Source organism: Dendropsophus ebraccatus, chromosome 15 (assembly GCF_027789765.1).
Source record: "Dendropsophus ebraccatus isolate aDenEbr1 chromosome 15, aDenEbr1.pat, whole genome shotgun sequence".
In the NCBI taxonomy this organism is placed as follows: Eukaryota; Metazoa; Chordata; class Amphibia; order Anura; family Hylidae; genus Dendropsophus; species Dendropsophus ebraccatus.
In genome coordinates this window covers 67,965,770-67,987,507 of record NC_091468.1, presented here as the reverse complement: position 1 = coordinate 67,987,507, position 21,738 = coordinate 67,965,770, and the positions used below count along the sequence as shown (strand labels likewise).

Below are 21,738 nucleotides of genomic sequence, written 5' to 3'. Positions count from 1 at the left end.
CTTTATAACGGAGAAAATGACTTTTATTCCCCGGCTCGTGACTAGATACGAGTGGGGAAGTAGTCATGGTGGGCGGCTCCCCACTCGTATCTAGTCACTGCGCTCTGCCTGTCAGCGCGCTCAGAGGGGATGATTGACAGGCAGAGAGGTCCGTTACTGGCCGCTCTGCCTGTCAATCATCCCGCCGAGCGCGCTGACAGGCGGAGGCCGCCCACCATGACTACTTCCCCGCTCGTATCTAGTCACGAGCCGGGGAATAAAAGTCATTTTCTCAGTTATAAAGCACCTGCTGCGGCCGCGGCCGGTACGTGCCAGGGCTGCTCCAGGTGCTTTATACAATGCTCAAGGGAACCATATCAGCCCAAACGGGCTGATTGGTTCCCTTTAAGGCTTATCCGCTGTAGTGTAATAGAAGGAAACGATCAGCCGACATGAACAATGCTGGCTGATCGTAGCTGTCGTTGTCTTTCAATCTTCTCTTTCTTCTCTTTTTCTTATCTACAAATACTATTATTAGAAGATCATTTATCATAGTTTTTGTTAAGATTTTAAGGGAAAAAAACGCATAAGCTTTTTTTCTTTTTTTTTTAATTCTACTGAGTAACCATTCAAGATTTATTCATAAGGAGTTGACTACAAAAAAATAGGAGGAGGGAGGACACAGTAAGCAAAATATAACCATTCCTACATTTTCTATAGCTTAAAGCCTAAATGTATAGCCAGCCTATACTGCCGTTCAGAATAACAGGAAGTGATGGGAGCAGCTTCCTGCCCTCCGACCTGTCCGATAGATTTCTTTGACTAAATATCTCCCATAAATGCCTCACGTTAGTTACAGCTTTTGCTTTTACTTCAGTAACGTGACATATACAGGAAAAAAGAAAATTATCTGCAAATATTTATATATATATATATATATATATATATATATATACACACACACAACTACTTATCTAGCATTCTGCAGACTTTCCCAAGCTGTCTGCAGGTTATCTACAACAAATGTACTCACTGGCCTACCATATACTTTGCTGCAGTGAAGTAAAGGGTCTTTACAAGTATAACTTGTATATTATAGTATAGCATATTGCCTCGTATTATACCTGGACATCTATATAATAATGGTTTTCCTTCTGGTATAGGACACTGATGTATTGTTCCTATGATTTACATTACTGAGCAGGTCAGTAGTCTGTGTACGACAGGCTCATATGTGAGCTGAAAGTAGAAAACTAGGAATAGATATTTGATTGTATCGGCCTCTTTTCCGGGCCATTTGCACATGGTGGACATGCCCCGCTGAGCTCTGTGTATTCCTGATATACAATTGCTTATGGATTCTGTTTTATTCTCAAAATTAAAGGGAATCTGTCAGCTCCCGGGCCCTACCTGAGGTGCTGACAGTGTGCTGTAGCTGGCAGCCCCCTAGTGAGCATGGTGCCTTGTCCTTACAGCTTGTAATGGTATCCTTAACAATCCATGTACGGCCTCCTAGCGTCACTCTCTTTACATCATTTAACTGTTCACAGTGGTGGCATTTATGATTACCACTGATATCACTACCTCTACCTAACCACGTGGATTTTTTCTCATGATTCTCTCTATTACTAAGGGCCCTATTACACCGGACGATTTTATCGTTCAGATTATCGTTAAATCGTTAAAATCTAAACGATAATCGTTCGGTTGAAATTTGGTTTAAAGTTAGCGATTAACGACCGAACGAGAAATCGTTGATCGCTTTATAAGACCTGGCCTTTTTTTATCGTTGCTCGTTCGCATTGAATAAGACGTCGTTCGGTCGTTCACAGTAGATACGAACGCAATAGCGAAGAAAAAACTATCGCAAATCCGATCATAAGTAACAATTACCGTTCCATGGAAATGAGTGAACGTTTTCAGGTCTTTCGCAATAGCGGTTGCTTGAGATCGTTACAGAGGAAGCTGCTGTCAGTATATACATTGAGCACACTTACTAATACTTTGTACTAACCTATTTTACTATAAAGTGGCCAACCCCATATTAGTTGCCGTTGGCTTGCTGTAGCCGCTATCCTGCAACTGATTCTCTACTATCTTAAGTTAAGTCCAGAAAGTGTAATTTGGTACCCCCAAACTCGGAGGTGAATGTCATATTAAATTAATTGTGATTAATGTAATCTACAAACTGTTGGAATTCCTGTTCCGTCCCAGACCAGATTATCAGGATGTCATCTATATATCTAGTGAATAGTGCTATCTTTGTAATAAAAAAATTCCGGATATTGAAAATCATTACATCCTCCCACTCCACCAAAAAAAGGTTGGCAAAAGTTGGGGCGACCGGCTTCCCCATCGCCGTTCCAGCCCGCTGACAGTACCACTGATCAGCGAACTAGAAGGCATTGTGATTAAGGACAAAAGACAGAATTTTTACAGATATACGTGACATCATCATCGGTACTACCTGACTTCAGCAATCGACGTCGTACATCCTGTGGGATGCGGGTGTATAGGCTCTTGATGTCGATGCTGGCGAGAGAATAACCCTCCACCCAGGTATGATGGAACTTTTGTGAGGAGTGGACGTAATGTCCAATCTAAATACTTAGCGGCTCTGTCACGGAACCCATACCTGCCACGATGGGCCGGCCCAGAGGTCGCTGTAAGTTTTCATGCAACTTTGGTATCCAGTACCAGTAAGGTTTTTTTAGGATTTTCCAAAAGTAATTTCTCAGCAAAACTCCTCGAGAATATACCCTGTTCGACCCTCCGTCGTAACAAGGATTTAACTTTAGTTACATATTTTACAGTCGGGTCATGACTTACTTTAATGTAGGTATCAGGGTCACATAACTGCCGTTGGGCCTCTTGTACGTAGTATTCCTCTGATAACAAAACAATGTTTCCGCCCTTGTCGGCCGGCTTCACTATATCTTCCCTCGATCTCAACCAACGTAACTCACCAATTTCAGCTTTTGTTAAATTGCAATCAGATGTAGGGTACAACAGAGCCCTAACATCCCTTGCAACATATTGTTCAAATAGATCACGGTTGGAGTCGGCCAACAAGGGGGGATTAAAAGTAGACGGCTTACCGCCTGAACACAGTCCACAGTAGAGGTCTCACCTTGCAGTTCCATTAACATAGTCAGTACATTGTGATCCATCTGATCAAATTGGGAACTTAAACTAAATCCTAATGTAGTAATTTCACAGGGTTTTTCACCTACGAATCTATTCACCTCCTAATTACTGTTTTGTTGTGAAAATATTTTTGTATGTTTTTGTATGTGTAATACTTTTATGTAGATCTATTGTGAATTCTACTGGATCAAATTTAGAATTGATACAAAAGTTAAGGCCCTTAGACAGGAAAGACATGCAATCAGATGACAATAAAGTATCAGTTAGGTTCACTATAGCGGGTACCCCCAATTCAGATGTGGTGGTATTGAGGACAGTGTCTCTTACCTCCTCCAAGAGACCTGTTTCCTCTTTGTTCCACAATCTCAGGTCTCCTACAGTACTGAAGAGTCAATGAGGAGTTGTGGCTCAGCGTTTGTGCTGCAGTCTAGCACACCTCATCTCTGCTGCCCGGCCTCCTGCTCGCTCAGCTGTCAGTCAGTATCTGCCAATAGAGGACTGATCTGCAGTCAGATATAGTTGAATCTCCTATCCTGAGTTGGAGCTGTGGTAAATTACCTGTCTATAAACCAGCAAGTTTTTTTTTTCTTTGGTTCCATTCCCCTGATGGAAATGATATAGTTATTTCTTTTTTTCTCATTATTGTATCCTTTTGAAAAGCATAAAGAATTCCCAATCAGATTAAAATTAGATTTAAATTTCATTTTTTAATACCATGATTGTTCTGATATGGTTCCATGCAGCACAGTGTAGATCTACTGTGCAGCTCCCCAAGGCTACCAGCTGTGTCTGCAGTGGTAGCTTTACATGTGTGTGCGTAGGGGGGAAAAGTTTTATTTATTTTAGTCACCTGGACGAGGAGCTGTTTGTGACTAGTCACAGCTTTCTGTCAGCGGGCTCTGCTGACAGGCACAGAGAACCGTTAATGGAGAGTGTGCTAAAAGGCTGAGAACCGTGACCAGTCACAGGTGGCTTCCCACCCAGATGACTACTTGCCACCCCTTTCCTGGCCTCGCACACTGGAATAAAACTCCCGTTGTAAAGATACAGCTGCAAAAGTGGCTTGTAGCCTTTGGGAGCTGCGCAGTAGAGCTATACTGTCCAACTGGGAACCATATCAGCACAATCGTGCAGGTTGGTTCCCTTTAAACCAGCTCTTTTCTAGAATAGGGCCGCTCTAAGACTCAGACTTGTAAATGATGACAATGCCTCTTTTCTAGAACAGATTGTGCAATCTGCAGTGCTATCTCATCCCTTTGTGTTTTTTTCTGTCCTATTTGTGGTAGGCCAGGTGGGTGAGCAGACTGGCTAACATCTTACTTTTCCTTTTGCCGGTGTTTCGTCTACCAAGGTTTACCCAGGATTACCTACCCGCCATAATCACCTTTATTGTATTTATTTTGGCAGGTGTTTGCAAATCCATAAATGCTTCTGCAAAAATATTCAGCTTCTGGGTTCTGCACGTTTCCTATTAACATGCTTGAAGTAATAAGGTCGGTGCTCCTATTCTTCTCTGCATGCAGGTCTCTCTAGTTTTATCTATATGTATGTATGTATATATTACATCACTAATATATTTATAATTATATACACATGTCATTTAAACATGCCTATCCAGAGCTGTGGCAGACATGTTGCTTTGGACATGTTTGGTAAACCGCCTTGTATTGTGGCAGGGGTTCTAGATATGACCTCTTGCAGGCTATCTTATGTACTTTTTCTTTTTTTTACTATGTATTTAGTATTTTTTTTTTTACTATGGTAGCCATCTAGATATCTGAATCCACAGTCAACTATTGTCTCTGCTATCACCTGGCTGATTCTGTGACTAAGGTTGAACTCCTGGTGCTATTGCAACCATGTGGTCAGTTTTTGATTTGTTCCTTTTTTTTTTTACTAGATAAATAATAATTGATGTCATTGTTTTTTTTACCTGATTTAATAGATAAAGCAGGACAGACACAAGTACTTTGCAAATTTGCTTGATTTTAGAAATTCATAGTACATAGCAATACATCTTTAGATAATGAAAAACTTCACTACAGTGCTGTAGACGCAAGTACTTGTGTCTGTCCTGCTTTATCTATTGAGGTTCGTGATCACTGGGAATAGCAACCCAGAATAGGACGGTATTCACACAGTGCATAATATGGCACAGGACTGTTTGTTCCTAAGTGAAGTTCTCAGGAATTATTCTCACTGATACCCTTACATAAATAAGTTTTTCACACATATAGGAATGTCAGCAACTTTATTATCATCTACAGTTTCTTATATATCTCTCTTGAAAGAGAAATTCCTAATTGCCGGAACTGTCAACCTGAGGATGCCAATGCTGCCACTTTGTCTACAGAGCTACTGCCACTCCACCCTACATGAGGCCTATGCTGTCGGAACCTAAGCTGGTAAGAGCATGTTGAGTCCCTGAATGGGAGACTGCTTTTTATGCGGGATGTATACTTACAGAGTTGTCCAATTTGTGGTCATTCTATGGGCCCTATTACTCGGAAAGACTATTGTGCAAAAAATTGTTATAGAAAAAGCCATTTGGTGGGGGTCCCGTGGACTGTAACACATGGCTTCTGTCAGACTTCTTTAAATGGAGCTAAACCGCATCCTGTTTTTCCGGTATGCAGAAATACCCCAATATGTGACATCACTTATTCTTCTATAATTCAAATGAGCACAAATATACATATATATATTATATATACATATATACACATATACACACACCGGCCACTTTATTAGGTACACCATGCTAGTAACGGGTTGGACCCCCTTTTGCCTTCAGAACTGCCTCAATTCTTGGTGGCATAGATACAACAAGGTGCTAGAAGCATTCCTCAGAGATTTTGGTCCATATGGACATGATGGCATCACACAGTTGCCGCAGATTTGTCGGCTGCACATCCATGATGCGAATCTCCCGTTCCACCACATCCCAAAGATGCTCTATTGGATTGAGATCTGGTGACTGTGGAGGCCATTGGAGTACAGTGAACTCATTGTCATGTTCAAGAAACCAGTCTGAGATGATTCTAGCTTTATGACATGGCGCATTATCCTGCTGAAAGTAGCCATCAGGTGTTGGGTACATTGTGGTCATAAAGGGATGGACATGGTCAGCAACAATACTCAGGTAGGCTGTGGCATTGCATCGATGCTCAATTGGTACCAAGGGGCCCAAAGAGTGCCAAGAAAATATTCCCCACACCATGACACCACCACCACCAGCCTGAACCGTTGATACAAGGCAGGATGGATCCATGCTTTCATGTTGTTGATGCCAAATTCTGACCCTACCATCCGAATGTCGCAGCAGAAATCAAGACTCATCAGACCAGGCAACGTTTATCCAATCTTCTACTGTCCAATTTCGATGAGCTTGTGCAAATTGTAGCCTCAGTTTCCTGTTCTTAGCTGAAAGGAGTGGCACCCGGTGTGGTCTTCTGCTGCTGTAGCCCATCTGCCTCAAAGTTGGACGTACTGTGCGTTTAGAGATGCTCTTCTGCCTACCTTGGTTGTAACGGTTGGCTATTTGAGTCACTGTTGCCTTTCTATCAGCTCGAACCAGTCTGCCCATTCACCTCTGACCTCTGGCATCAACAAGGCATTTCCGCCCACAGAACTGCCGCTCACTGGATGGTTTTTCTTTTTCGGACCATTCTCTGTAAACCCTAGAGATGGTTGTGCGTGAAAATCCCAGTATATCAGCAGTTTCTGAAATACTCAGACCAACCCTTCTGGCACCAACAACCATGCCACGTTCAAAGGCCTCAAATCACCTTTCTTCCCCATACTGATGCTCGGTTTGAACTGCAGGAGATTGTCTTGACCATGTCTACATGCCTAAATGCACTGGGTTGCCGCCATGTGATTGGCTGATTAGAAATTAAGTGGTAACGTGCAGTTGGACAGGTGTACCTAATAAAGTGGCCGGTGAGTGTATATATATATATATATATATATATATATATATATATATATATATATACATATATATACTGCTATATGAGTAACCTATGACACACATTACCAGTGAAAATAATGGAGAGTGCACTTAAGAGGATTGCGGGACATATTTTAAAATGTTCCAAATTAAATGTTTAAAAATTCTATTTAAACCTCTGAGGATTGTGAAGCCAGAGCAGTGTGTGATACAACTGGAGACTAGTGTGTGATAGAAATGGCGACCAGAGTGTGATACAACTAGCGACCAGAGTGGGATACAAGTGGAGACCACAGTGTGATACAACTGGAGACCACAGTGTGATACAGCTGGAGACTAGTGTGTGATAGAACTGGAGACCCCGAGTGTGATAGAACTGGAGACCCCGAGTGTGATAGAACTGGAGACCCCGAGTGTGATAGAACTGGAGACCCCGAGTGTGATATAACTGGAGACCCCGAGTGTGATACAACTGGAGACCCCGAGTGTGATACAACTGGAGACCCCGAGTGTGATACAACTGGAGACCCCGAGTGTGATACAACTGGAGACCCCGAGTGTGATACAACTGGAGACCCCGAGTGTGATACAACTGGAGACCCCGAGTGTGATACAACTGGAGACCGCGAGTGTGATACAACTGGAGACCCCGAGTGTGATACAACTGGAGACCCCGAGTGTGATACAACTGGAGACCCCGAGTGTGATACAACTGGAGACCCCGAGTGTGATACAACTGGAGACCACAGTGTGATACAGCTGGAGACTAGTGTGTGATAAGACTGGCGACCAGAGTGTGATACAACTGGAGACCCTGATGGTCCGTTTACACTAAGCGATAATTCACCCAATCGATCTTTTAACGATTTTGAAGCAACAATTTGGTTTTTATATCAGGGTTAAGATGAATAAATCGTTAGAAAAATCATTATTGCGAACGTTTTTAAGATCACTTAAGCCCATCTCACGCATAGGGTGAATCTTTGAAAGACTGTTTATACGAAGTGATCCGCGAATTTTTTGCGAACTAATGACGATTTGAGAACATGTTTAAAAAACCACAGTGAACGATTTCTCGCTCGTCGCTTGATCGTTCAGTTTACACCAGCCGATTATCGCTCAGATGCGATCGTCATTGTGAAAATTCGAACGATAATTGTTCCGCGTAAACATAGCATGAGTGTGTGATATAATTGGAGACTCAGCTCAATTAAACATCTGAGGATTGTGAAGCCAGCAGTGTGCTTGTATATATACACATACAGTATATAAATATCTCATACTCTGGTCTTCAGTTAGGCCCTATTACACGGACGATTATCGTGTAAAAAATCGTTAAATCGTTCAAATTTAAACGATAATCGTTCTGTCTAATGCTGCGTTTACACGGAGCGATAATTCGCCTGATCGTACAATTAACGGTATCGAAAGAACTATTTTTTTTTTTTTTTAGAACAATCAGCGTTTAGACGGAGCGATATATCGTACAGAAAAATCGTTTTGCGATAGCTTAACCCTATCTCGCACATAGGTAAAATCGGTGAACAATATTTACATGGAACGATCTGTGAATTTTTTGCGAACGATTTTAGAACATGCTGTAAGATCAAAATGAACGATCTCTCGCTCGTCGCATGATCATTTGCTGCGTTTACACGTACAATTATCGTTCGAATTCGATCGTTATCGTGCAAATTCGTACGATAATGGTTCCATGTAAACGCAGCACTATTGCAGGCAACGATCGAAAAATCGTTCGTATGTCGTTGATCGTTTATTTAGATCTGAACCTAAAATTTTCGCTAATCGTTCGCTGTAATTCCACGTTCGCTTAAGTTCCGCATTTATTTTTACTAATCGTTCAGTGTAATTGCACATTGTTCATTGTTTTTCTGGAATCAGAATGAATAAACAATCATACTAACGATCGCAATAATGATCGTAACTAACGATTATCGTTCTGTGTAATATGGTGAACGATTTCAGGTTAACGATAAACAATCTCGTTTGCGATCATTTATCGTTAATCGTTAAAAATCGCTCAGTGTAATAGGACCCTAACGATCGCAGTAACGATCATAACTAACGATTAACGAAGCGATAATTCGCCCAATTGATCGTTTAATGATTTTGAAGCAACGATTTGGTTTTTATAACGATCAGCGTTAAGACGAATAAATCGTTAGAAAAATCGTAAGAAAAATCGTTAATGCGATCGTTTTTAAGATCGCTTAAGCCCATCTCACACATAGGGTGAATCTTTGAAAGACTGTTTACATGAAGCGATCTACGAATTTTTAGCGGACGAACGATGATTTAAGAACATGTTAAAAGATCAAAATGAACGATTTTTCACTCATCGCTTGATCGTTTGCTGTGTTTACATGGAACGATTATCGCTCAATGCGATCGTTTTTGCGAAAATTTGCCCGATAATCGTTCCATCTAAACGTAGCATAATATGGTGAACAATTTCAGGTCAACGATAAATAATCTCGTTTGCGATTGTTTACCATTAAAAATCGCTCAGTATAATAGGACCCTTATACTCTGTATACACCAGTGTGAGGGATATATAAGTTTTATCCCTCTATAACTCTCTGTATATATACTCCCCCGCTATAGGACCAGTGTGAGGGATATATAAGTTTTATCCCCCTATAACTCGCTATAGGACCCCGTGCTGTCAGTCTGTCCCTATAGCGCGGTATGTCATCCGTCCTCACACGTGTTCTCAGGGACAATGCGCGGTATAGACCGGGGGCCGCCCGCTATACCGCCGCTGCCATTATCGTATTGGTTGTCTTTATTATGTGACAATTATTCTCCTGACGTGGCCCGGGTTGTGGTTGGTCACGATCAGCCATGGAGCTCCGTCACCGGCCAATAAAGCCATCCGCCTGGTGATCCTCCGCCGGGTGTGCGGGGCCTGGAGCCGGGCTCGGCGGGAGGAGATGGCGGCGGTGGCGGGGCCGTGCTGTGGGGCTGCCTCCCTCGCCAGAGGAAACGAGACATTACAGAGAGAGAAGGAGGGGGAGGGGAGGGCGACTCTCGCCTCATACTCCCGGCGGGAGAGCTGTACAAGCCTCACTGCACGACTGCCCCCCGCTGCCGGTCATGTGACCTTAACGTAACCGGACAGGAAAGCACCGACAGTTTTTTTCCCCCTCTATTACCGCCCGCCTCTCGGAGAGGAAGAGAAGACGCCGGAGGAGGCAGCAGGCGCCGAGCACGGGCTCCCGGATCCGCAGCACACGCACGGCAGAGGTGAGTGCGCCACAGCCCGCAGCACGTGTACCGATCCCGGGGGGCTGTGTGCGGGGCCCGGGCCGCGGTGTGCGCGCTATACACGGGGGAGGTGAGCGGGGAGCCGGGCCGCCCCTACCGGGGTTATATGCGCTCCCCTTCACGTGTCCGGGGCCGCAGCCGCCGCTTCACCTCTTTATATAGCCTGGAAGTGAGGCGCGGAGCGGCCCGGCCGGACAAAGAGTTCTCGGCGGCCTTATCCCTCCCATCCCCCCTCCGTGCTGCTACCGCCGCCATGCGAGGCAGCTCGTCCACCACCTCCTCCCCTCCACACCCCGCCTCCTCTCCCACCGCTCAGGCGACAGCGCCAGCCGCAGCCATCTTTGTTCGTTATGTTATTCTCCCCCCCTTCCCCCTCAGTGGCTTCTCCTCCTCCTCACAGCTGCGCGGAAGTGGCTGCGCCTCCTGGCTCCTCCCCCGGCCCCTGGCTCCTCCCCCGGCCCCTGGCCTCACCACTCGGCGCATCCGGTCGGGCAGCGTGCTCTCCGGAGGTGGCCGCCTCACATTGTGCGCCGACATGCGGGGTCCCTGCCGGCGGCCTGGGGGAGCCGAGCACGGGGAGGGGGAGACGCGGTCATCACCCATAAATAGGGGTCCTTTACCTCTGACTAACACCCCCCTGAGTAGCAGCAAGTGGTTCCGTCCTTAGCGCCTAATTCCACCAGTGTGAGGTGATTATTATGAGGTGGAGTGTGAGGAGGCAGCTGGAGTTATAGGGCTAGAGGGAAGCTGCAGCAACAAGACACCAGTGTGAGGTGATTACTGTGAGGTGGAGTGTGAGGAGGCAGCTGGAGTTATAGGACAGAGTGACTAGAGGGAATCTGCAGCCATAAGACACCGGTGTGAGGTGATTACTATGAGGGGATGACTGTGAGGAGGCAGCTGGGGTTATAGACTAGTAGGAAGCTGCAGCCATAAGACACCAGTGTGAGGTGATTACTATGAGGGGATGACTGTGAGGAGGCAGCTGGGGTTATAGACTAGGTAACTGGGAAGAAGCTGCAGCCATAAGACACCAGTGTGAGGTGATTACTATGAGGGGATGACTGTGAGGAGGCAGCTGGGGTTATAGACTAGTAGGAAGCTGCAGCCATAAGACACCGGTGTGAGGTGATTACTATGAGGGGATGACTGTGAGGAGGCAGCTGGAGTTATAGGACTAGTAGGAAGCTGCAGCCGTAAGACACCGGTGTGAGGTGACTACTATGAGGGGATGACTGTGAGGAGGCAGCTGGGGTTATAGACTAGTAGGAAGCTGCAGCCATAAGACACCGGAGGGGATGACTGTGAGGAGGCAGCTGGAGTTATAGGACTAGTAGGAAGCTGCAGCCATAAGACACCGGTGAAGATTCCCTCAGTACTAAACCCTCCTGACCTGTTCTGTTCCTTTCGGCTGTATGACTATGTTCACACCTGTCATCTGCTGCAGCTTTTCTCCCATTACCTTCAGTAGGGAAGTGCAGCTCCGCAGTGTGTGAACAGACTTGTTGGGTTACAGTTCTGTATGGTGTTTCTACCATCGTTAAGGGTTATGGCTGCTTCGGGAAACCAATGTAGGGTTGGGTCTGGTGCATTCGTATACAGTGCAGGATTGTAAGGTGAGGTACACCATGTAGCAGGGCCTCGCACAGAAGGTGTAGATCGTTGGTGTCAAACTCAGGTTCTCCAACTGTTTCAAAACTACAATTCCCATCATGCCTAGACAGCCAAAGATTTAGCTATCCATGCATGATGAGAATTCTAGTTTGGTAACCCTTCCGATCACACAGATGCCATACTCCTCACGTTTCATCACACGACTACCTGGCTGCCTACTGGTGGCCAACGTCACATGGCACATCAATACTGTGTTATAACAGACTGTAGAAGGGGTTCATGGTAATTAAAGGGGTACTCCAGCGTGGGGGCATTTTTGCGCTGGGGACGAGAAGGCCGAGGGAAAAGGTGGCTGAGCGGACCTGAGACGTCAAGTCTCGGGCCCACGTCAGACACCCAGAAGCGGCCAGGCACCGGAGCGATGCAGGACCCGTCGCTGGAATCGGGGAGGTGAGTGGACGTCTTTTCCCTCGGCCACCTTGTCCCTGGTCCCAGCGCAAACGTGATTATCTGCCAAAGATTTGAAGCCAAAGCCAGGAATGGATTTAAAAAGAGGAGAAATCCCAGGCTTTCCTTTATGACCTGATCTGTTTATAGTCTGTTTTTGGCTTCAAATATATAGCAGATAATCTGTCAGATAACCTTTCTGTGTAAATGGACCCTTAGGCTGCATTCACACTCCCCATGTTACGTCCGCAAAACACGGATGACGGATGTTGAATGCAAACCCTGGTTTGTATGAGTTTGTTTCGAAAGTAGCGGTGGATGCAGTCAGCGAGGGATAGTGATAGAGCGTGGAGAGGAAAGTGTGTGTGTGGGGGGGTCCATTGATGTCCCTATGATGTGATTGCATGATATTGTAATGACTAAACACCTAGGACTGCCATATACAAGAAAATGTTCAGATATGAAGGGAGAGGTGTCTACTGGGGGGCCCCCTCTAGCTTTCTGGGGACTGGTTTATCGTCATTGACAGGTCCCTCCTTATTCATGTATGGGAAGAGACCGATCATTCAAGCTTTGCCAGATGTAGAGAAGCTGTAGTAAAACACAGCACATTGTTATCAGACAAATATATTAAAGATAAAGACAATCGGCAACTTAGTAACTGTGTATAGATTCCAACATGACCCGGCAACCTGCAGGAATATTACGGGGTGCTCATCCAAAGAAAGGCAGTGGCCAGTGGATAATTCCACTGAAAAAAGTAGGAGGCACTCACCGTTAAAATCTTTATTTTTTGCAAATACATAAAACCTTGCAGGGTGTGTAGCAGTTGGTGTGGGTGCAGGTCAATCACTGAATAGAGTGACAGCTGTTTCTGCGCATGCGCGCTTCCTCAGACACCAGAGCAGAAACAGCTGTCACACTATTCAGTGATTGATCAGTGTCCACGACGACTGCTACACGCCCTGCAAGGTTTTGTGTATTTGAAAGAATAAAGAAGATTTTTAACAGTGCCTCCTTCTACTCTTTTTTTCACTGGAATTAACATTATCAGAGTTTGTCATTTCATGCTGCCTGTGGTTAGGTCACTGTGACCCTGACAACCTCGTTTCCTTAAAGGGGTATTGCACTCAAGCATAACTTTGATGTGTTGCTGCCCATGGTGAGACTAACAATTCCTTTTATTCTTATGTATTCAGTCTCCTTCCCCCAGTTCTCAGCTGCTGCTTTTTGCAGAAAAAAACAAATCGGTGTGTGAGCTTTTCTCTCACCCCCCTCCCCTCTGAGACAGCTGATGTAAAGAAGTCTCTGCTGCTTTATAATGCTGGGATGGATAATCACTGTTCATCAGCACCTTGGTCTCAAAATAACCCTCCCAGTATTACAAAGAAGCTACAAAGTTGCAGATACAGCCTGCCACAGACTAGTTTACATCATCTGTCTCAGAAGGGAGGAGGAGGAAGGGGAGACAGAAAAGTTCAAACACAGATTTGTCTTCAACAGAAAGCTGCAGCTGAGAACTGGGGGGGGGGAGACTGAATAGATAACAAGTATGGGAGGAATTGTTAGTCTCCCTATGGGCAGCAACATATGAAAAGATATGTTTGAGTGGAATACGTACGTAATGAGTGGAATTTAGGTACGTAATACCCCAATACTTGTTCCTATATCTGTTTTCCGTCACCCTGGCTGGTCTGTAAACAAACCCTCTCTGTCCACAGGCCTGGACATGGGTTATTAAGCTACCTGAAACCCACACTTTCAGTTTCCCCACAACAACCAATCACAGCCCACGTTTTAGTTCTCAACGAACTGGGAAACAACAGTAACTGTGCTGTGATTGGTTGTTGTCTGAATTTCAGGCTGGGTGATAAATCTGGGCCATTAGGCCAGCTCCAGCTGCATCCAGTGCATGCACAGTAAGGTGTACAGGACTCTGCTCCATCTGCACATGAGCGAGATACAACCGGAGCTGGTCTGTAATAATTTACCTGTGGGTCATCACTCAGCATTGACCGTGTTTTAAGAGCCTTTGACACTGGCTGAACAACGTCAACGTGCGTTCCTAGAAATGCTCCTTCAGCTGGTAGTAAGTGTAAAGACGATCAACTGAGGATCAGGAAAATGTGCGATCCTTAGCTGATCAGGTCTTTAGAGCAGGCCTCAAAAATTCTCGCTATTGGCCACACATCTCCCTGTGTATACAGGAGATGTGCGGCCGATAGCAACAGGAAACTGAGGGCTTATACCCACATCCAGTAAATTTTAGGCCCTACAGATATGCAAGCCATGGTCACTCCATTACAGGGCTTGCCCATAATTTACGGGACGTGGGAATAAGCTCTGACAGCACTGATGTGTATATATCTGTGCTGTCAGTTTCCAGATCACAAGCAGTGCAATACTAATCTTTGAGCCGCTGTGGCCTCCAGAATGATTGACCGCAGGATGGGATGCCGGATCACAAGCAGCACAGATTGTAATTATGTACTGCTTGTGTTATCTGGAAACTGACAGCCCAGATATATGCATATTCCAGACACCAATATATACATATATGTGCTTACAGTTCCCATGGCCGCGCAAATGATACAGTGATGGTTGTGCGGCCTGGCCCCTTGTAAAGGCACTTTAAATGAGCACCGACCTTTCTGATCAGCGCTCGTTTGCATCCTTGCACGGCTACGGGCAGTGTAAAAGGACTTCTAGTGAGAAAACCGCACCTTCATTGCTTGCCGTTTAGCCTGTTTGGATATACAGTAACAAGAATATATAGGAACACTATTATAAGGTTGCAAGTGGTACTACTTACAGATTATTTGGGGGGGGGGGGTTATTACATAATGTGTTTTATATGCGGATTTGTCATCAGGTTTAGTATAATCACGTGCGCTATGGTGTCATGTTCATATTTTGAACATTTTGGGGAGAATAGCTCTGGAGAAGCTTTGCTTGAGGTAAAAATCTAGTTATTTTTAAATCTTGTGAAGCATCCAAAGAATGTTTTGTTGCCCACAGTTAGAATCTGTAAGTTTCAGTAAACTCATGTAAGGAATCGTCTTCAATGTCCCTGTAGTTGCAAGACTATTCCTAAACTACTGATGAGGCTGAATTCAGCATGGTTACCCCCTTGCCCCATTTACATCACTTTAGATATATGGAGATGACTGTGATTTAGGATGAAGTTATACACCTATGAGAAATGGCTATTTGAATTCATGAGGGACACATTGTAGATAGTACTACTGCCAAACCTGTCCTGCACCCTTCAGGGTAGCAGGATGTGTGTCACAGTGCTACTTTACTACTTGCTGCGGGGCTCTTCAGCGGACTCTTCTAAATACTGAATGGAAATACTTCTTTCCCACAACTTAATATTATGTTTTATTTTTTTACAGGCTCCAGTGAGAAGATGGATTTGGCCAACCACGGACTTATACTTCTGCAGCAGCTAAATGCCCAGAGAGAGTTTGGATTCTTGTGTGACTGCACTGTTGCTATTGGGGATGTCTACTTTAAGGCACACAAATCCGTTCTTGCATCTTTTTCCAACTATTTCAAGATGCTGTTTGTACACCAGACGAGGTAACCGTACGTTTATTATACCACTAACGCAAAACTTACCACATTGTAGGCTACGTACCACGAAAAGCTCCCCTTGAAAGTTTATTTGGGTTACAGAAAATTGTTTTCTAAAAGAAACTTGTGTGTTTTCCGGTGTATAAGATGACTTTTTAACCCCCAAAAATCTTGCCAGAATTCGGGGGTCGTCTTATACGCCGGGTAGGTCGCCCCATATGGTGGGGCAGCTCAAAAATGGCCGCATCCCCACCGTATGGGGCGACCATTTAAAAAAAAAAAAATAACCAGTTAACTCACCCGGGCCCGTTCCCAGTCTCTGCGCATCTTCTTCTCCGCTCCCGTTCCCCGGCGCAGGCAGTGTGACGTACACTGACTGCGCTGGGGATGCCAGAAGCCCTCCCGAGGAGCCGAGCATCTGATCGGAGACGCTCGGGAGAATGACAGAGGCTTCGGGGAGCTCCAGAAGTCCCCGAAGCCTCTGTCATTCTTCCAAAGCTCTCCCAAGCAGCCGAGCGTCTCCGATTAGATGCTCGGCTCCTCGGGAGGGCTTCGGGCATCCCCGGCGCAGTCAGTGTACGTCACACTGCCTGCGCCGGGGAACGGGAGCGGAGAAGACGACGCTCGGAGGCCGGGAACGGGCCCGGGTGAGTAAACTGTTTGTTATTTTATTCATTTAGCTGCAATTAACCCCTGCCTGATTGTAGCAGTGCTGCGGTCAGGCAGGGGTTAACATTTTCCGGTGTATAAGGCGAATCCCTGACAATCTGATTGAAAGTCAGGGGTCGTCTTATACGCCTAGTCGCCTTATATGCTGGAAAATACAGTAGTTGAAACAAGTCTTTGCATCTTGCATTTACCATCCTAACACATATCGTGGTAAATACTTGTGATCAAAGTATTTTAGAAATGAACCTTTATTGGCCAACATAAAATAGTTAAAGCTGTGAGCTTTCGGGATTCACAAGATCCCTTTGTCAGACAAGTTCACAAGTGAATGACTTACAGAAACAGCACAACATTTTAGGGATGTTACAAACAAGAAGGGAGAGACATCTGTGAATTGGGGGGGGGGGGGGTTTGAGGAGGTATATACATCACATAGATAAGCCAGGGCAATAAAAAAGGACTTGTTGTAAATTAAAGCTTATTTGGAAGTCCAAGATTCTTGGTCAGTTCAGTCTTATCTGTGGAGTGTGTCCACGTAGTGGGTCATAAATCCAGGTGCCAGGTTTAGTCCACGTAGTGGGTCATAAATCCAGGTGCCAGGTTTAGTCCATGTAGTGGGTCATAAATCCAGGTGCCAGGTTTAGTCCACGTAGTGGGTCATAAATCCAGGTGCCAGGTTTAGTCCATGTAGTGGGTCATAAATCCAGGTGCCAGGTTTAGTCCACGTAGTGGGTCATAAATCCAGGTGCCAGGTTTAGTCCATGTAGTGGGTCATAAATCCAGGTGCCAGGTTTAGTCCATGTAGTGGGTCATAAATCCAGGTGCCAGGTTTAGTCCACGTAGTGGGTCATAAATCCAGGTGCCAGGTTTAGTCCATTTAGTGGGTCATAAATCCAGGTGCCAGGTTTAGTCCATGTAGTGGGTCATAAATCCAGGTGCCAGGTTTAGTCCATGTGTTAATGACTGGAATGTTTTTATCAATTTGAATTCCCACACTTTCCTCTCTCTGTCACTCTGGAAGTGACCTTTGAGGACCATAACCTTGAGGACCATAACCTTGAGGACCATAACCTTTAAATCTGTTATTCTATGGTCCAGTCCTGAAAAATGTTGGCCTACAGGGGTGTTGAGACTTCTTTTTATTGTAAGTTCATTCTAGTTTGTAATTTCTGTTTTGTTTCCCCCAATGTAAATCCCTGTGGGGCATCGTGTACACTTTATCATGTATACCACATTGGAGGATGTACATGAGAAAGCATTGGTGATTGTATAGTCCCGCTGTGTATTGGGGATGTGGATTGTGTTTGATTGTAGTATGTGGGGACATGTGCTGCATTTTCTGTTGTTGCAAGGGAAGGTGCAAGTCTCTGTTATTGATGTCAGAGCACTTTTTACAAGGAGGTTTCTTAAATTTGGGGGCTGTTTGAATGAAAGAAGTGGTAATTCTGGGAAAATCTCTTTATTTTTTGTTGGCCAATAAAGGTATCGCTCCTAAAATACTTTGATCACGAGTATTTACCACAATATGGATTTTTCTGGCTAACACGGTACCATGCATTTTTTTTTCTAACCATCCTAACACTAAATTCTTGTAAATGAAAGCACTACGATAATGACCCTATTATATGGCACAACTTTACCAACAGCCATTAATATGGGAGCTTGTACAGTAGCATACAGATTTATATAGCTAGCACTGAGTTCAATGGGGACTATATCAATCTGTATACAATAAGTTACCCTTTTAAATAAAATAAAGGCAATTCTCCAACATACAGCTATAATGATAAAATAGAGATGAGCGAACTTGACAAAGATTTGAGTTTGCACAAACCTAAATAATCAGCATTTGCATCCCGGTGCCTGAAGAAGGTGGCTGCAGCCTGAGTACTGCCTGGAAAACATAACGGACAGTCTATAGTAGCACCAGTCCTCACAAACAATAGGTAGTGCCTGAAAAAGTTTGTTACTGAAACTTTCATGGTGGAACAAAGGCTTTGGTTTATTCACTGCAAAATCTGAGTGCTGTCTTGAAAAAGTAATGCCTCGAAAATATGGATACAGCCTATGGCAAATTTAAATATAAACTTATAAACAAATATAAACTTGTATCAGGCTGGGCTTACACTCTGTCCATTTAATTTATACTTTAAAAGAAGAATGGTAAAAACAGATGCTACTGTTTACCATTCTATCCCACGCATTTCTGTACATTAAAATTAAACATGCAGAAACAGATGGAAAAACCTAGTGTGAACCCAGCCTTACGTGTCACATCAGAGAGAACTGCTGATTTTCTTTTAAAAAATATATAAAAAAAAAACAACCAACAAACAGATAACACATTTAATTGTTTCGTAGTATTGTTGCCAAAAATGGACACTTGCCTTCTCTCTGACAGTGGACATCTATGGAGTTGTTTAGCATATAGGTTGGGAGCTGTCCCTGACATACACACTAAACATAGGGCAAAACCAAAGAAATGGTGCCTTACAGTTAAGAGGCAAGTCCATTAATAAATTGGGGTTATGTGTATCGGATATCAAGATGCAATATTGTTTTATTTTCATGGTACTGTCGAGAGAAAGAGAGTTCTCAACAGTACAATGAACAAAGCCATTTAGAGCAAGTCTGACAGTCTGCTAGAAATGTAGGTAGTGTTACTGTTAGTATGAATCATTCAGAGATGTCAAGTTATTACTCTTAGAAATGTTAGCTCTTATATGTTTACAGTTTGTTTTTAGATTTTACTTTTCTTACATTCTTTATATTTTTATTTCCTTTATTCCTACAGTGAATGTGTTCGCTTGAAGTCAACAGATATCCAGCCAGATATTTTCAGTTATCTCTTACACCTGATGTATACCGGAAAAATGGCACCTCAACTCATTGATCCTGTACGCCTCGAACAAGGAATCAAATTTCTGCACGCCTTTCCTCTAATTCAAGAGGCCAGTCTTGCAAGTCATGGCGGGTTTTCTCACCCGGATCAGGTTTTTCCTCTTGCATCCTCTCTTTATGGAATTCAGATAGCAGATCATCAGATAAGACCTCCAGCAAAAGCCACCCCTGCATCTGAGAAGAGTAGCCGAGAGACTCGACCACAGACCACCAGGGTTAATCAGGATGCATCGTCAGATAATGGGCAGTTATCTCAGCTCCCGTCATCACTGCCAGCAGCAAATCGGACAAACTTAACATTCTCTGATCCTGTACAGGCGCCAATGTCCCCAGAGCCAGCGTCTTCTGTGCTTCCAGCAGCCTCTTCTCTGGAGGAAAACAGCATGGAAGAGTCGCCAAGTGAAGAACAAAACTCATCCCTGACAATTGCTCATGTGAAGCCAAGCATCATGAAAAGAAATGGAAGCTTCCCAAAGTATTATGCTTGTCACTTGTGTGGTCGGCGCTTTAACTTGAGAAGCAGCCTGAGAGAACATCTCCAGCTTCACACAGGAATTCCATTTAGCGCCTCTACCGGGCAAACCGAAACCAGCATTTCCCCCACCTTCTGCAACAATGGATCGGAAATGGGAAAAGAATCAATGGAAGCTACTGAGACTGGCATAATCAGTGACAGCGATATGCCACAAATCTCTGATTCTCCAATCATTGATGGGCAGCAGCAGGCTGAGACACCACCCCCTTCAGATATTGCTGATATAGATAATTTGGAACAAGCTGATCAGGAAAGAGAGGTGAAACGGAGGAAGTATGAGTGCACCATTTGCGGCCGTAAGTTTATCCAGAAAAGCCACTGGCGGGAGCATATGTACATCCACACAGGCAAGCCATTCAAATGCAGCACCTGCGACAAGAGCTTCTGCCGAGCAAATCAGGCTGCAAGGCATGTGTGTCTAAAGAGTTCTGACACCTACACAGTGGTGGATAAGCAGACTCTAGAGCTATGTTCTTTTGATGAAAGTAGCCAAATGGACAACATGTTAGTTCAAACAAATAAACGTTATAAGTGTAACTTGTGTGACAAAACATTTTCCACCCCCAATGAGGTGGTCAAACATACGTGCCAAGGTCAAAATTCGGACGTCTTTGCCCTTGAGGAGGAAGGGAAGTCCATCCTGTTAAGTAGTGGGGACTCAGAGGCTGCAGACAACGAGCATTCTATACTAACAACAATTAAAAAAGAGCAAGAAACTGTACTAGATTAGTTTTGATGGCTGTGTATATTCTTGATTTCCTACATTTTATAAATATATATATATATTTTTTTTTTACCTAGAGCATCTTTCATTTCTATTTCCTCCGTCCCTTTTACCCTTCCTCTGCAGTGCGGCAATGAGTTATAATTCCTGAGGACTTTTAATTTTTTTTTTTTTCTCCCTTCTCTTTTCTAATGGAACTGGAACAATGTAATGGCCTCCCTAATATCAGTAGAACTACTGAAGTTTAGAAAAAAAAAATGTGTTTGTAGATGAAACATGTTTGAAATGTATTTGTGCATATTGGGGAAGCAAAGTATTTTTGGCTCAGAGAAATTTAAATAAATCTAAATGCATACACGTTTAATATATCATGTTTGTTTTCCTCAGTACATGTCCTTGACAATGATATTGGGCAAGCAGTGACTGACATACTATATTAATATGATAATTTTTTATTTTAAGAAGTTACACAAATTTTCAGCCCATTTTGGTATTTTAATGTTGTGTTGTTTTTTTTTTGTTTTTTTTTATGATTACATAGAAAGTGACTTTCATTAGTTTATTTTTTTTTTATTTATCAAAATATAAAATTTGCGGATGGGCTTTAAAATAGGTTTAGAATGTAGTTAACAGAGTCACCAAAATCCTAACACCTTTCTTATAAGTAGATACTAAGTTGCTGATGATGATTAAATTTTTTCGCCATACAGTACACTAAGACTATTCATCCAGTACGTGTTTTAAGGCAAGGCTCAGACAAGTGCAATATGGCATAAATTCTGCTCCTGTATTATGGCCAAAAGTCATGTCTGACCGGAAGGACTAATCGCCTAAACTGATGATAGAAATGGATGTTTTATTCCTTCATGTTGGGGTCATTGTCCAAAGGTCTAAAGTGGATGC

At 43.9% G+C, this 21,738-nt stretch overlaps 2 protein-coding genes across 6 annotated transcripts in view; one reads left to right on the top strand and one right to left on the bottom strand.

Annotated features, from left to right (window-relative positions):
- CCDC170 (coiled-coil domain containing 170) overlaps positions 1-11,019 on the bottom strand; it is a 54,075-nt gene extending 43,056 nt beyond the window's left edge. The window contains exons 1-2 of one of the 2 annotated variants that reach the window (XM_069954640.1): positions 3,841-3,874; positions 3,454-3,729 (exon numbers count right to left, since the gene is read on the bottom strand). The gene's annotated coding sequence lies outside the window, so the exon portion shown is untranslated. Of the gene's footprint in view, positions 1-3,453; positions 3,730-3,840; positions 3,875-10,837 lie in introns of those variants that run through there. The other variant, XM_069954641.1, reaches the window with a different exon arrangement.
- Positions 9,914-21,201, top strand: ZBTB2 (zinc finger and BTB domain containing 2). 4 transcript variants are annotated; one of them, XM_069954642.1, is made up of 3 exons: positions 9,914-10,345; positions 15,826-16,012; positions 19,470-21,201. In XM_069954642.1, exons 2-3 carry the CDS (start codon positions 15,840-15,842, stop codon positions 20,839-20,841), a joined length of 1,545 nt encoding a protein of 514 aa, XP_069810743.1. In that variant the 5' UTR covers positions 9,914-10,345; positions 15,826-15,839; the 3' UTR covers positions 20,842-21,201. The 4 variants fall into 4 exon arrangements, with proteins under 4 accessions (XP_069810743.1, XP_069810745.1, XP_069810744.1 ...); XM_069954644.1 differs by lacking the exon at positions 9,914-10,345 and adding an exon at positions 10,374-10,436; XM_069954643.1 differs by lacking the exon at positions 9,914-10,345 and adding an exon at positions 10,833-11,055.
- The last annotated feature ends 537 nt before the right edge of the window (positions 21,202-21,738 follow it).

Excerpts from the sequence above, each read along its gene's own strand:
- ZBTB2 (XM_069954642.1), top strand. The coding sequence starts at position 15,840 with ATGGATTTGGCCAACCACGGACTTATACTTCTGCAGCAGCTAAATGCC. Across the intron at positions 16,013-19,469 it reads CTGTTTGTACACCAGACGAG|TGAATGTGTTCGCTTGAAGT; the intron begins GTAACCGTACGT and ends TTATTCCTACAG.